Source organism: Dipodomys ordii, unplaced genomic scaffold, assembly GCF_000151885.1.
Source record: "Dipodomys ordii isolate 6190 unplaced genomic scaffold, Dord_2.0 Scaffold7, whole genome shotgun sequence".
Classification (NCBI taxonomy): Eukaryota; Metazoa; Chordata; class Mammalia; order Rodentia; family Heteromyidae; genus Dipodomys; species Dipodomys ordii.
In genome coordinates this window covers 22,410,216-22,422,526 of record NW_012267223.1, presented here as the reverse complement: position 1 = coordinate 22,422,526, position 12,311 = coordinate 22,410,216, and the positions used below count along the sequence as shown (strand labels likewise).

The 12,311-nt window shown below is 48.7% G+C and overlaps 1 protein-coding gene across 1 annotated transcript; it reads left to right on the top strand.

Moving 5' to 3' along the window:
- The first annotated feature begins 2,478 nt into the window (after nt 1-2,478).
- Krt32 (keratin 32, type I) lies at nt 2,479-8,495 on the top strand. The gene is made up of 7 exons (XM_013037752.1): nt 2,479-2,961; nt 3,492-3,574; nt 3,748-3,904; nt 5,057-5,218; nt 5,314-5,439; nt 6,189-6,409; nt 8,366-8,495. Exons 1-7 carry the CDS (start codon nt 2,479-2,481, stop codon nt 8,493-8,495), a joined length of 1,362 nt encoding a protein of 453 aa, XP_012893206.1.
- The last annotated feature ends 3,816 nt before the right edge of the window (nt 8,496-12,311 follow it).

Here is a 12,311-nt window from a genome sequence, read left to right as displayed (position 1 = left end):
GGGATGGGGGAACTCCTAGCTTCTCAGCTTGAAAAATCTCGCTTATGTTCAGAATATCTTCCCCAAACAGATGAGGAAAACATCAAGTTCTACCAGTCCTCGTGGGGAAAGGAGAAGAACAAGAGCAGAGCTTTTGGAGCTAAAGAGGAGGGCATGTGTTCTCCAAAGACGCCAAGGGCACTTGCTAAGGAGCCCGAGTGATGTTAAAAGGACTGTCACATCCCCGACATCTCCAAATAGCCACTGGTTACTTTGGAACTGGAGGCATGGCTCAAGTAGTAGAGTGCCAGCCATGAGCAAAAAAGCGGAGCAAGAGCACAAAGGGTTTTCAGTCTAAGCCCTAGTACCAGCACACACACACACACACACACACACACACACACACACACACACACACACATGCCAAGGTTGATACCAGACAGGTGAGCGGTGCTCACTAGGCAGGCCTGCTCTTTCAGGGTGTCTGCAGAGTTCATTCTGATTCACCTATAGGTTCTTCTTCCCCTTTTAGACAAGTGCACAAGAGGCCGGGGCCTCTGGTCTCTGTCAGTCCCCTTGCTTTTGGCTGCCTGTATCACCTAACTTCAGTCTCCTAGGAACCCCTTGACTGATTTTTGCCAAGGATCACTCTCCCAGAAGGATCCTTCACTGTGTTCAACAAACCTTCACCAAACACAGAATGCTACGTACCAGAGGCAGGATTGGCCAATGTGGGAGGGAGGAGGCCTGGGGATGGAGACTCACTGGGTCTACCTCTTCCCACCTCTGTGGTGGGGGAAAGGTATGATGTTAGCATAAGGAATACAGGCTAGGACATGGAGTCAGACCCATCTGGGTTCAGACCTCAGCCACATCACCACAATGTGTAGGAAAAGGAGTAGCAGGTCGCAGTCCCATTCTGAATCTCAATTTCCTCTTGAGAAGCCCTCCCACTTGCTAAGCCTATAATAGGCATTTAGAAACTTCTTGGAGTTGACTCTTCTAGTGGGTTGACTGGTTGGTTCTGGGATGGCTGTCTATCTTTTCCCTGGGATTTCATTTCTGAAGGTTTCCTTCCAGCCAGTGTCTAGCTACAGCAGGCCAGATGTACAGAAAATGCCCTTACCTCATTCACTACTTAATTCTGACTGGCCAGTCCTGAGGAGAAGACAGTGGCCATGTAATGCACCATGTTAAAAGTGCAATGTGTGGGCTGGGAAGGCGGCTCAGTGGTAGAGCGCTTGCCTTGCATGCATGAGGCCCTGGGTTCGATTCCTCAGCACCACATAAGCAAAAAGAAAAAAGCCGGAAGTGGCGCTGTGGCTCAAGTGGTAGAGCGCTAGCCTTGAGTTGAATCGCTGAGGGACAGCGCCCAGGCCCGGAGTTCAGGCTCCACGACCGGACCTTCCAAAAAAAAGTGCAATGTATGAATCCATGGCTTTTGCAGCCAGGACTGCAAAACACTGGTCTGGGATGTTGCTTTAAGGGAATGCTTTAAGCACCTACAATGGAGGATACTACTCCTGGTCTCCTGGCTTAGCTCATGCCAGAGCAGAACATCCCTTCTCTGAGGAGATCCCAAAGTCAGTCCTCCCTGGTCACTATGGCAGAAAGTAAAAGCAGAGCCAGTTCCAGCTGGCTTAACCTCAGTCTCCACAATCAATACTGGACAACTTTGTCCCCAGAATCATGACACTCAAGGGAGCCCAGCGGTGGTCAAGTTAGAGCCTTTGCCTTCTGGAGATGCTCATGACACCAGTCTGCTTTTCCAAGAGAAGGGAGACCTCATCTTCCTTATTTCAATTGCCACCATCTGCAAAGGCTGGGAGTTTTCTGTATCTTGAGTCCATTCTCTCCTCCCTGGGTCCAATGTTCTTCCCCTTGGTGGGAGGATGAGACATATTTGTTAGTCTTGGAGGGGTTCTTTCCTCTCTGCGCAGATTTATGCCCCTACCAGTATCGGGGCAGCTCTGTCACCTACGTATTTCCTTGTTAAGGGACCAGGCCTCTTCCCACGAGGGATGTTCTCATTAAAAAGGGGATAGCTGTCTCGCTGCAGACCTGCAGGCTTTCACAGGTGGGAGTTCAGTGGGCAGGGTCAATGTTGGTACAGGGCAGCCACACCCTGGTAATGAGGGCCCAGGTGTGCAGCTGATCCTTTGAAGATGTGTCTGGAAGCTCTCTCCCTTGGTGACCAACAACAGGAACCCAGTGTCCTGCTTTACCCAAATGATAAGTTTGGTCTCTTTTATGAGGACGGGTACTCCTTATTGGAAAGGAAATTACAAAGTAATCAGCAGCTTCTTCTGGGGCCGATTGTAAACATCAACATCTCCCCTCCCTGGCTTCTCCCCACCCCTACCCCAGCTCCCAACCACCAATCATGATGACTTTTGAGCCTGAGCCCCCTCACTCCAAGACTATAAAAAGGCCTGGGCAGGATGGGATCCGTCGACACCCAGAGAGAACGGCGGCTGAGGGGAAAGGGGCCTCCCCAATATGACATCCAACTTCTGTGTCACCAATACCTTGTCGACCTCCGCAAAGGGCTGTCCTCAGCCTTCCTCTGCCTGTTCCAGTAGCATGAGCTGCCGGCCTGAGCTGTGCCTTGGGTATGTCTGCCAGCCCGTGCCATGCATGCCTTCCATCTGTATGCCCACCACCTACCGGCCAGCCAGCTGCCTCTCTAAGACCTACTTGTCTAGCTCTTGCCGGCCCAGCAGCTGCCGGCCATCCAGTGGCTTTTCCAGCTCCATGGCTACGTGCAACTGGTTCTGTGAGGGCGCCTTCAACGGCAACGAGAAGGAGACCATGCAGTCCCTGAATGACCGCCTGGCCAGCTACCTGGAGAAGGTGCGTCAGCTGGAGCAGGAGAACGCCTGCCTAGAGAGCAAGATCCAGGAAGCCTGCCAGTCCCAAGTGCTCACCATGTGTCCCGACTACCAGTCCTATTTCCAGACCATCGAGGAGCTCCAGCAGAAGGTGAGGACGTGCGGTGAAGGGTCTCGCACTGCTGGAGGAGCCCATGCTTTAGATTTGAACTGCTTAAACCCATTAAAGCTAAGCTCAGAGGAAAGAGACCTCTCTGGGGCATAGAGTTATCTTGTAATTTGAACACCCAGCCAGAGCCTTAATGAAATAAGAGCCTGACATTTAGTCTCAGCTCGATTATTGACTCATTGAATACCTTGGAGAAGTCCCTTTCCTTTCTCTAGATCTCAGTTTCCATATCTGGAATACAGGGAATTACAATGGTTCACCCGATGAGACAATTCGAGTCAGGTGCTTAGGAACAGGCCCTAGCACAGGTTACGCTTTCAGTAAACATCACGTTTCAAGTTATATAAGGATGAGCAGCTCACTAAAGATTTCCCCAAGTTCCAAGAAAGAGGGGCTTCCTAAAGGAAGGGTACAGGTGCTGAGTTCTTCCTTGGAGACTGACTTTTCCTCACTGGGTTCTTTCTCCATCCTTCTATCCTGGACTAACTTCTCATGTGTGCCTTGATCCACAGGTGCTGTGTACCAAAGCGGAGAATGCCAGGATGATTGTGCATATTGATAATGCCAAACTGGCTGCAGATGACTTCAGGACCAAGTGAGTTTGTCCAGGGGCCTCTCTCTCTCTCTCTCTGTTGTCAGATCTCTTTTTTGGGGGGCAGCTTTCCATTACTTTCATAGAGGGTTGGAAAGTGCCCACAGTTCAAGGCCATCCCTCAGTCCTCTATATAGTCCACCCCTCTTCTCAATTGTGACCTTGACCCTGTGCAGGTACGAGACGGAGCTGGCCCTGCGGCAGCTGGTGGAGGCCGACACCAATGGCCTGCGCAGGATCCTGGATGACCTGACCCTGAACAAGGCTGACATGGAGGCGCAAGTAGAGTCCCTGAAGGAGGAACTGCTGTACCTCAAAAGGAACCATGAGGAGGTGAGACCAGAAGTCAAACTGAGGTTGCCCAGGGGGTGGGGTGGGCAGAATGGTAAGAACATGGAGATTGAGGTTGGATAGAGGGTGGATTGAAATTGCCACATGTCATGTCTGTGACTCTATCCAATTTATGTAACCTGAATTTATGAGGCTCCTTATCTAGCTGCATACCGTGAGGATTTATTGGAGGTGAGATGGGTCGTGGACATGATCCAGGCAGGCTGTGGGTACAAGAGTATAGCTACTTCCTTCTGAACTTCCTGGGGCCATTGCACGCTGGTGTATGGCAACTACATATGTCTTCTTCTCGAGAGCCACATTCCAGATGGATGTGGGGTCAAGGGCAGATTATATTCGCAACATGCATCAAATAACCTGTCCATCGGTGCCAGGCTAACTACTAGGGGTAGTACCCCTGTCTCCTAAGGGAGTTGAACTGCAGTGATTTTTGTTTCTCTGTCCCTGTCCTCATTCCTTTCTGTCTTCTTGGTTTGTAGGTAAGATATGAACCAACAGGGCAGCCCAGTGATTTCTCTCTTCCCTTACCTCCCATGGGTCCTTAGAAAGAAAGCTCTCTGCCCTGGGCGTTCATGTATTTACAAAGCCCATCTGAGCCACCAGGTCATATTCCTCCTTCTCCAACCTCTTCACTTGGGATTTGAATGAACCAGTGTCTCTGGATCCTGTCTGGGATTACTTAGGCCGGAGAGTAAAGTAACAATCTGTCACTATGCATTCACAAAGCACCCTTGGGCGCCTGACTCATCCCACTTAAACCAGAGAGCTGGGCACTGCGCCAAGAAGCCACTAATGAGCTGTTATCTCACACTCCCCTTGGCCTCAGTGACAACTTTCTCTGCTTGGCAGCTAAGCCTGGGGGAGCTAGGGGAAGCCAGACTCCATTGCCCTCCATTCCAGATGAAGAGGGCTGGTAGGATGATTGAGAAGCTGGGGACACAAGCTTTCCATTTTGGCCCCCACGGATCAAACAAACGCTGGCATTGCTTTTGGTTTCTGTCCACGCAACAGGAGGTGTCATGGAGGTAGAGCTGGACCACTGAGATACTAGAGAGTGGATTCCAGGCCTCCAAGGGTCGCACCTCAGATGATCTGATGGGGTTATTCCTCACACATGTACTTGTGCCTTTTCAGGAAGTCAGCGTCCTCCGACACCAGCTTGGGGACCGCCTTAACATCGAAGTGGATGCCGCCCCTCCTGTCGATCTGACCAGGATGCTGGAGGAGATGAGATGTCAGTACGAGACCATGGTGGAGACCAACCACAGGGATGTGGAGGAATGGTTCAATGTGCAGGTGGGTGCACCTCTCACAGTGGGCCAGGCTGGGCTCTTCAGCATTCTGAGGAAGATGCTCCCAGCTTTCTCCCTCTCTCCATCCTCCCATTGCAGATGGAGGAGCTTAACAAGCAGGTGGCCACCAGCTCTGAGCAGCTCCAGAGCTACCAGTCAGACATCATTGATCTAAGACGCACAGTCAACACACTGGAGATTGAGCTGCAGGCCCAGCACAGCCTGGTGAGTGCAGCTTGTGGGTGGTTTTGGGGAAATACTGAGTATGGAGGGTTGGGCATGTGAGAAGGAGGAAGAGGAGGACCAGACTCAGTGGCTGTGATACTCCTCCAGTTGACTTTCCTGGAGGGATGTTTCGCCAGTTCAGAGATAAGGAGAGGATGTTCCAGATTGAATGTTGATTGGGTGGATACCATCCCACATGATTCCCTTCCAACTCCTGGCTCTGACTGTCACTGGTACAGATCTTAAAAGTCCCAATACCAAGATTCTTCTGTAGGCCAATGGAACCAGAGTCTCTGGAGGTAGAGCACAGACTTGAAATTTTATTTTATTTGCATAAGTTAATTGTACAAAGGGGCTTCACTGTGATATTTACCTGGGTTTATTTCCTTTCCTTTTTTGTTAAAGCTTCCATGTGACTCTTATGTATAGCTAGGTTGAAAACCACTATTCTAAATAATATCATACTGAAGGTAATTGGTGATCTTCAAAGCCAAGTCCTGCGGCCAGCCTAAAGTTATAGGGATTTGGGATCAGATTAAGGACTTAAGGATTTGGGATCAGATTAAGGACTTCAGATTTAAGATGTGGCTTCAATCTGTTCTGTTGTGTTACTCAGCTTTCCTGGGCTTCCAGTTCTGATTCACGTAAGGACTCAATACCAAATTGAGTCTTGGCTCTTCATGGTTCTGTCTGCAGCAGGCCATGCAAAAGAGCTGAACTTTCAAAATGATATCTTTTCTCTGCCTCAGAGGGACTCCCTGGAAAACACGTTGGCAGAGACTGAGGGCCGGTACAGTTCCCAGCTGGGTCAGATGCAGTGCATGATCAGTAACGTGGAGTCCCAGCTGGCCGACATTCGCTGTGACCTGGAGAGGCAGAACCAGGAATATAAGGTGCTGCTGGATGTCAAGGCCCGACTGGAGTGTGAGATCAACACATACCGGGGCCTGCTGGAGAGCGAGGACAGCAAGTACGTGGGCACTCGGGGGACTCGGTAGAGATGTATGCCATGGTCGGGGTGGGTTATAGGAAGCTAGGCGTTGTATGCTTAAGGAACGTCAGCTTGGAACCTTGTCATGATGAAGAAGCCATCAGTAAGCCTTCATGAGCTGAAGAAAATCAGGAAATGGTGCCCAGACATGGCCCAGGTTAGACCATTTTGCTTCACTCCAAGTTAATGAACTCCTTCCAAATGCCTACCATGAGCTAGGCACCATGGGGGCTGTTGAGACAGAGGCCAAGAAGGCATCTGCTCTCAAATTGTTAGCGGGGCAGGCATACGTGTCACTGGAGATCCTCTGGGAAGGGTTCAGAGAAGTGTTGGAGAAGTGAAGGGCAACAGGTATCTGTGATCGAGCTGTGGTAAGCAATACAAAGGTCATACTGTTGCTGCTGGTGATTTATTTCCTATTTATTTATTTACTTTTTGAGGCAGGGATGATAAAATCTGCTTGTCCCACTAAGCTGGGGAACACCTAGAATGTAGAGACAATTAGTTACAGTTGTCTGCCTGAACTTGGCACAGAATAGATGTTCAGTCAGTGTTTTCTTGATTGAGTCAAGGATACTTCAACACAGCTCGATGGAAAAATTACCCCGAGGGTAGCAGAAAGAACCCAGGTAGAGCCACTTTGAGGAGGTCTTGGCCCTGGCCTGAGCAATGGGGAAGACCTGATTAGGTCAGTAGGCTTTGATGTTGTACCAGGACCTGCAGGGTCCTTGGGAGTTTTCTAGCCAGAAGACCACAGGTTGTGGACACCTGGTGGGTTGACTCCTGTTATGGCAGTTTCTTGATCTACCTTTAAGCCTTGCCTGTCTGTCATTCAGAATCTTACCCTCCAGAGGCAGGGGTTGCAAAATCAAACTTTTGCAAGCCCAGGCCATTAACACACACTCCTGATGAGGATCATGTGGGGGCTGTGGAACTCAGGGAGCTTGTGCAGGGTCCAAGGAAGGAGGGTGGGGCAGGGCCAGTTCAACTGAATAAGAGGCAGGTCCAGTACTTCTGGCTCTTCTGACTGATAAGAGAAAGGAACAATCTGAATTTCTTCAAATGCTAAGTTCTTTTATTTTTTTTTTAAAGGAGTGCGAGTCAAATTAAATATATTTCAGGCTGTATGTGGCCCTCAGGCTGCTGGCTGGGCATCTGTGCTGTTTTGGTCTGTGTCCAACATCCAGTGTGTTGTTTCTGGTTTGGAGCCCAAGCCTGTCAATGTCTAAGATCAATCATCTTGTTTCCTTTTGTTTCCACGTCTTCTTATTCAACACGTTCTTATTAAGTGCCTGCTTTTCCCCAGGGGATGTAGGGTGGGCACACACACAATTGCTGACCTCATTCCCCAGCAGGGAAAATAGACCATCACAGAATAATTACTGATCACTACGAAAGAGAACATGGTACCTTTGGGAGAGTTTGGCATAGAGATCCGGAAGGCTTTCGGGTAGATGTGCCAGTTGAATGAAGGAAGAGAAGAAATGGATGATTTTAGTGGTAAGGAAGAGTGTTCTGGAATTAGAAGACAGGGCACAAGTCACATGGGCCTGAGCAGTTGTAGTCCACAGCTCATAGCACCAGGGCTATGAGCTGAACTGGGAGGAAAAGGGCGTGTCTTATTAAATGAGCTGCTGCTCTTGCTAGCACAAGTGGGAGCCACTGAAGGTCTTAGGCAGGAAAGGGGCACAATAAGACTGATGATGCCCGTAGAAGATCACTCTACCAAGCGGACAGTTGTAAGCAGAGGCCAGCGTGGGGTTGGGGAGCATCAAGGAAGAGGTCAGGATAATGGAAGCTGGCCCAAGGGGATCCAGGTGGAGAAGGTGTATAGGAGACCCATCTGAGAGGTGTCCTGGGTAGAACCGTTAAGATCTGCTACTGAGTTGGGCTCCTTCAAAATCCTGTTCCTTTGTGACTTTTTCCCCCCTGCAGGCTTCCCTGTAACCCGTGCTCCACGCCTTCCTGCCCGCCTTGTGCCTCTTCCCAAGGTGCACCCCGCTCCGTCTATATGCCCTGCACCGTCTGTGTGCCTTGCCAGCCTTGCCCCCAGAGCCGCCACTGAAGTCCCCCCGCTTTCCTCAGAGTGTGGATCCTGGAGGGACTGAGCTGGGCCACCTGGGGGCCTCCTCAGGCTAGGCCTGACCATAGTTCAGTGGCCACTGAAAGCAAAGGGCCAGCTTCCGCTAACGAGGACACCCTGAGCAGGACCAGGAAACGGAGGATCTGTAATGCATCCCGATACTAGAAGAGTGCGCTTACCCTCATTGCTTTGAAGCTGCCTCCTCCATTTCCACAGGCAGATGGTCCTCTTGGATCATGTTTCTGGTTGTCTCTTCTTTAAGAACACCCTTTCACCGCAAATAAAGCCTCGTTCAGTGGCCCTGCAAAGGTCCTGTTCTTGATTTGTCATATCGATAGGCCAGTCCTTGCTTAAGAGGAACTTACCCCGATTTTTAATTTACTTTTAGGCTCTTAGTTTCTACACGGGCTCAGGAGGTCTTCACTCAAAAGGTATTACCTAGTTAAAACCAGGCACTCTCTCCAGTGCCAAGAAATAAAAGAAGAAAGAAAGAGGGGGAGATGGTGGTGCCAGCAACCAAGGCCAAACTACCGTGACTGAGGATAATACTGTAATAAATCTACCCTAAATCTCATTGCAGCTAGTACAAGGGGACCATTCATTGACTCAGGAAATCAGCATGGAGGACCTACTAGGTTCAGGCTCTGCATTAAAGGCTGGTTAACCCAAGCGACGACCTTCAGACACCCCGTTAATAAGTGCTAAATTTAATTCTGCCAACAATCTATAAACAAGGTGCCACTTGTCTCTCCATTTTGAAAATAAGGAAACGGAGGGACAGAGGGCTTTAAGGGGCTTGTTGAAGAGCACAGAACTAATAAGTGATAGTCTTGGTGTTCAAATGGAAGACTTCAGGCTCTAGAGATCCTCAAATAATTCACATTTAGAGCCCTCACTATTTGCAAACTATGGCGTGTCTGGGAGAATCCCCAAAGATACAAGCAGTACCAATTAGATACTTATAGTTTGAAGGGGGATTAAGACTAGTGCAAGTAAGCCCCTAATCCTTCCTTATCAATAACAGCCAAATAATAATAATAATAGGAACAAAGACAATTGCTTCCACTTGCTGAGCACTTACAATGCCCCAAATACTTATATAAATTAACATCTTATAAAAATTAAAATATATAGCTTTCATGATCACCTGGTAAGCATTGCCTCCATTTCAGATGTGGGAAACTGAGGTACAGAGAGTGGTTGAGTTGTCCAGAATGATATACAAGGATAAAGATTTGAACTCAAGTCCAGCAAGCCAGTGCTTTAACCACCATCTTACCTTGCCCAGTTCTAGTCCAGAAAGACTAGGCTGTGTAGTAACAGATGTGTGTGTGTGTGTGTGTGTGTGTGTGTGTGTGTGTGTGGGCAAGTATTAGTTTTGGGTACCCTAACAGGTTTCCCTTGCTGGTGGCATTTGAGACAGACTGTGGAGGTTGCATAGCATCTGTGGGGCACAAGAGAGGTGAAGGGGGTCCACAAAGCAATATCTGTCACACTTGACAGGCCTTAAGTAGGACTGCTGGCCAGAGCAGCAGATCCCTGGTTAAGCAACTGATGAGAACAATAATAAAATAATAATAATAGTAATAACAACAACAACTCAAATAGTAGGAAGGCATCAGGCTGGAGGAGGGGGCTGGGGAGCCCCACAAAGAGTCTGGCCTCTTTCCCAAAGTCAGTGGGAGGGCTGCTGCAAGACTTGAGCCCAATAATGACGGGACCCAAGTAGTATTTGCATAAACTTTGATGAAGTTTGCAGAGACAGGACAACTGAAGTCAGGGAGAAAGCTGACTGGCTATTTATGGAAGAAAGGCAAAGGTGGTGGAAAACGAAAGGCTGGATTGTAGAGGCGAGGTGAAGTACCTGTCTTCGCAATGGAGGGCCATGGCAGAGAGAGCGGAAAGAGCTGGGAATGCCTTTCTGAACCTCACCTTCCAAACACACAGCTCTTCCTTAATGAGCCGAGTGATGTTTCTATGAAGTACCTGCCCTGTGGCTTTGCCAAGAAATCATGAAACGTGGACTGGATCCTGAAGCTGCCTGGGGGCTGTTTCTGGACATGATCATATATGCCTGGCTGGAAGGCCAGGTCATTATCCAGCAGCAAAGAGACAAATGTGGGCCTCAGCGAGCTGTCTCCTTGCTGGTTGGTGGGTGGATAGAGTCTCAATACACATTGATGCCAAGGGAAAAGGACTCTTGGCTCATGGGATTTCTTTCTGTAAGCAAACAGGTCATCTTGTCTGTGAAAAAAAAATTTTTTTTTTCTAGAGTGTTCTTAGCATGAAAGTCACATTAATGAAGATCAAAATCTTTGGTTCTAGAATCCTAGGTCTGTTCTGTCTCATAGCGTAGTCACTAAGGACACCTTGGTATTTAATTTAGTAAAATGAAACAAATCCATTTGTCGGTACCCCTAGGCCTATTGTGACCACGCATCCATCGATGTAAGTGCTACCAAGTAGGACCAGGCTGATGTGGAATATTTCCGACATCACAGAAAGTGCCATTGGAAAGAGTTGTCCTAGAACTCCAGACTAGAAGGTGTTCTGGCCTAGTCTCTAGTATTTTATAGACCAGGACTCAGACCCAGCGGGGAGGAAAGATGTGCTCATAGACACAAAACCTACAGCGGTGAATGAAGTGTTTTGATGCCAAGCCAAGCAGGGCTGTCTAAGCTCTTTATGCTTTTCTCTGAGTACCTTAGGCTTATTATTATTTCAGGGTAATGAACATTTCCCTGCTTGTCTGACTCACTCTTTCTTTCTTTCTTTCTTTCTTTCTCTCTCTCTCTTTCTTTCCTTTTTTCCTTCCTTTGTTCTTTCTTCTCTCTTTTTCCCCCTCATTCTTTCCCTTTCTTTCTCTCTTCCTTTCTTTCTTTTCTTTTCCCTTTTTTTTTTTTTTGGGTCCGGTCGTGGGGCCTGAACTCTGGCCTGGGCATTGTCCCTCAGCTCTTCAGCTCAAGGCTAGCACTCTACCACTTGAGCCACAACGCCACGTTCGGCTTTTTTCTTTTTGCTTATGTGGTGCTGAGGAATCGAACCCAGGGCCTCAGGCATGCAAAGCAAGCGCTCTACCACTGAGCCACCTTCCCAGCCTCCCTTTCTTTCTCTTTCTCCCTCCCTCCCTTTCTCCCTCCCTTCCTTCCTTCCTGCCTTCCTTCCTTCTTTCCTTCCTTCCTTGTTCTTCATTTCCTTAAGAATAGAGACTTTTTTCTCTGAGATGCTGAAACTCTTCTCTGGGACTATAGTTCTCTTTAAAAACAACACAAAACTAGCAATCACCCAATTCAGAATATTAAAGACCTTTGTGTTTGGCTAAGTGCAAGCCTAGACCTTAGGCTTTTGCCGAGAGCTGAGTAGGACTAATGGCATAGGAGCCATAGGTGACCAGGAATCCTGGTCTCTAGATCCTTTGGGGACTTTTGTGGGTATCTTTCCCCCTTAGCACATGTCCAATCCCTCAGAGTCCTGTTGCCATCCTTGAGTACCATTTCAACTTGCCAAGACCTGTCTGACCACCCCAATGCCCATAAAGCTTTTTATATGAAACCAAGCCCTTCAGGCAGAGCCTGGTGTACTCCCCCTACTGGAAACAAGTGTGACCAGCATCTTCCCTGTGTGGTGGTGGTTCTCCCAAGGGAATTTCCTCCTGTCCAGCCTGTCTCTGATTGATGAGTGAAGAAGCCATGGGTGTGGACTTTGGGAAATAATTAGACTCCATTAGCACCAGGACCTCTTGGAGGGTTCTACACACAGGGAGGGAGTCTCAGAGAAACCTCATGTTCATATCAAAGC

Coding starts and splice junctions, on each gene's coding strand:
- Krt32 (XM_013037752.1), top strand. CDS start 2,479: ATGACATCCAACTTCTGTGTCACCAATACCTTGTCGACCTCCGCAAAG. Junction 2,962..3,491: donor TCGAGGAGCTCCAGCAGAAG/GTGAGGACGTGC, acceptor CTTGATCCACAG/GTGCTGTGTACCAAAGCGGA. Junction 5,440..6,188: donor TGCAGGCCCAGCACAGCCTG/GTGAGTGCAGCT, acceptor TCTCTGCCTCAG/AGGGACTCCCTGGAAAACAC.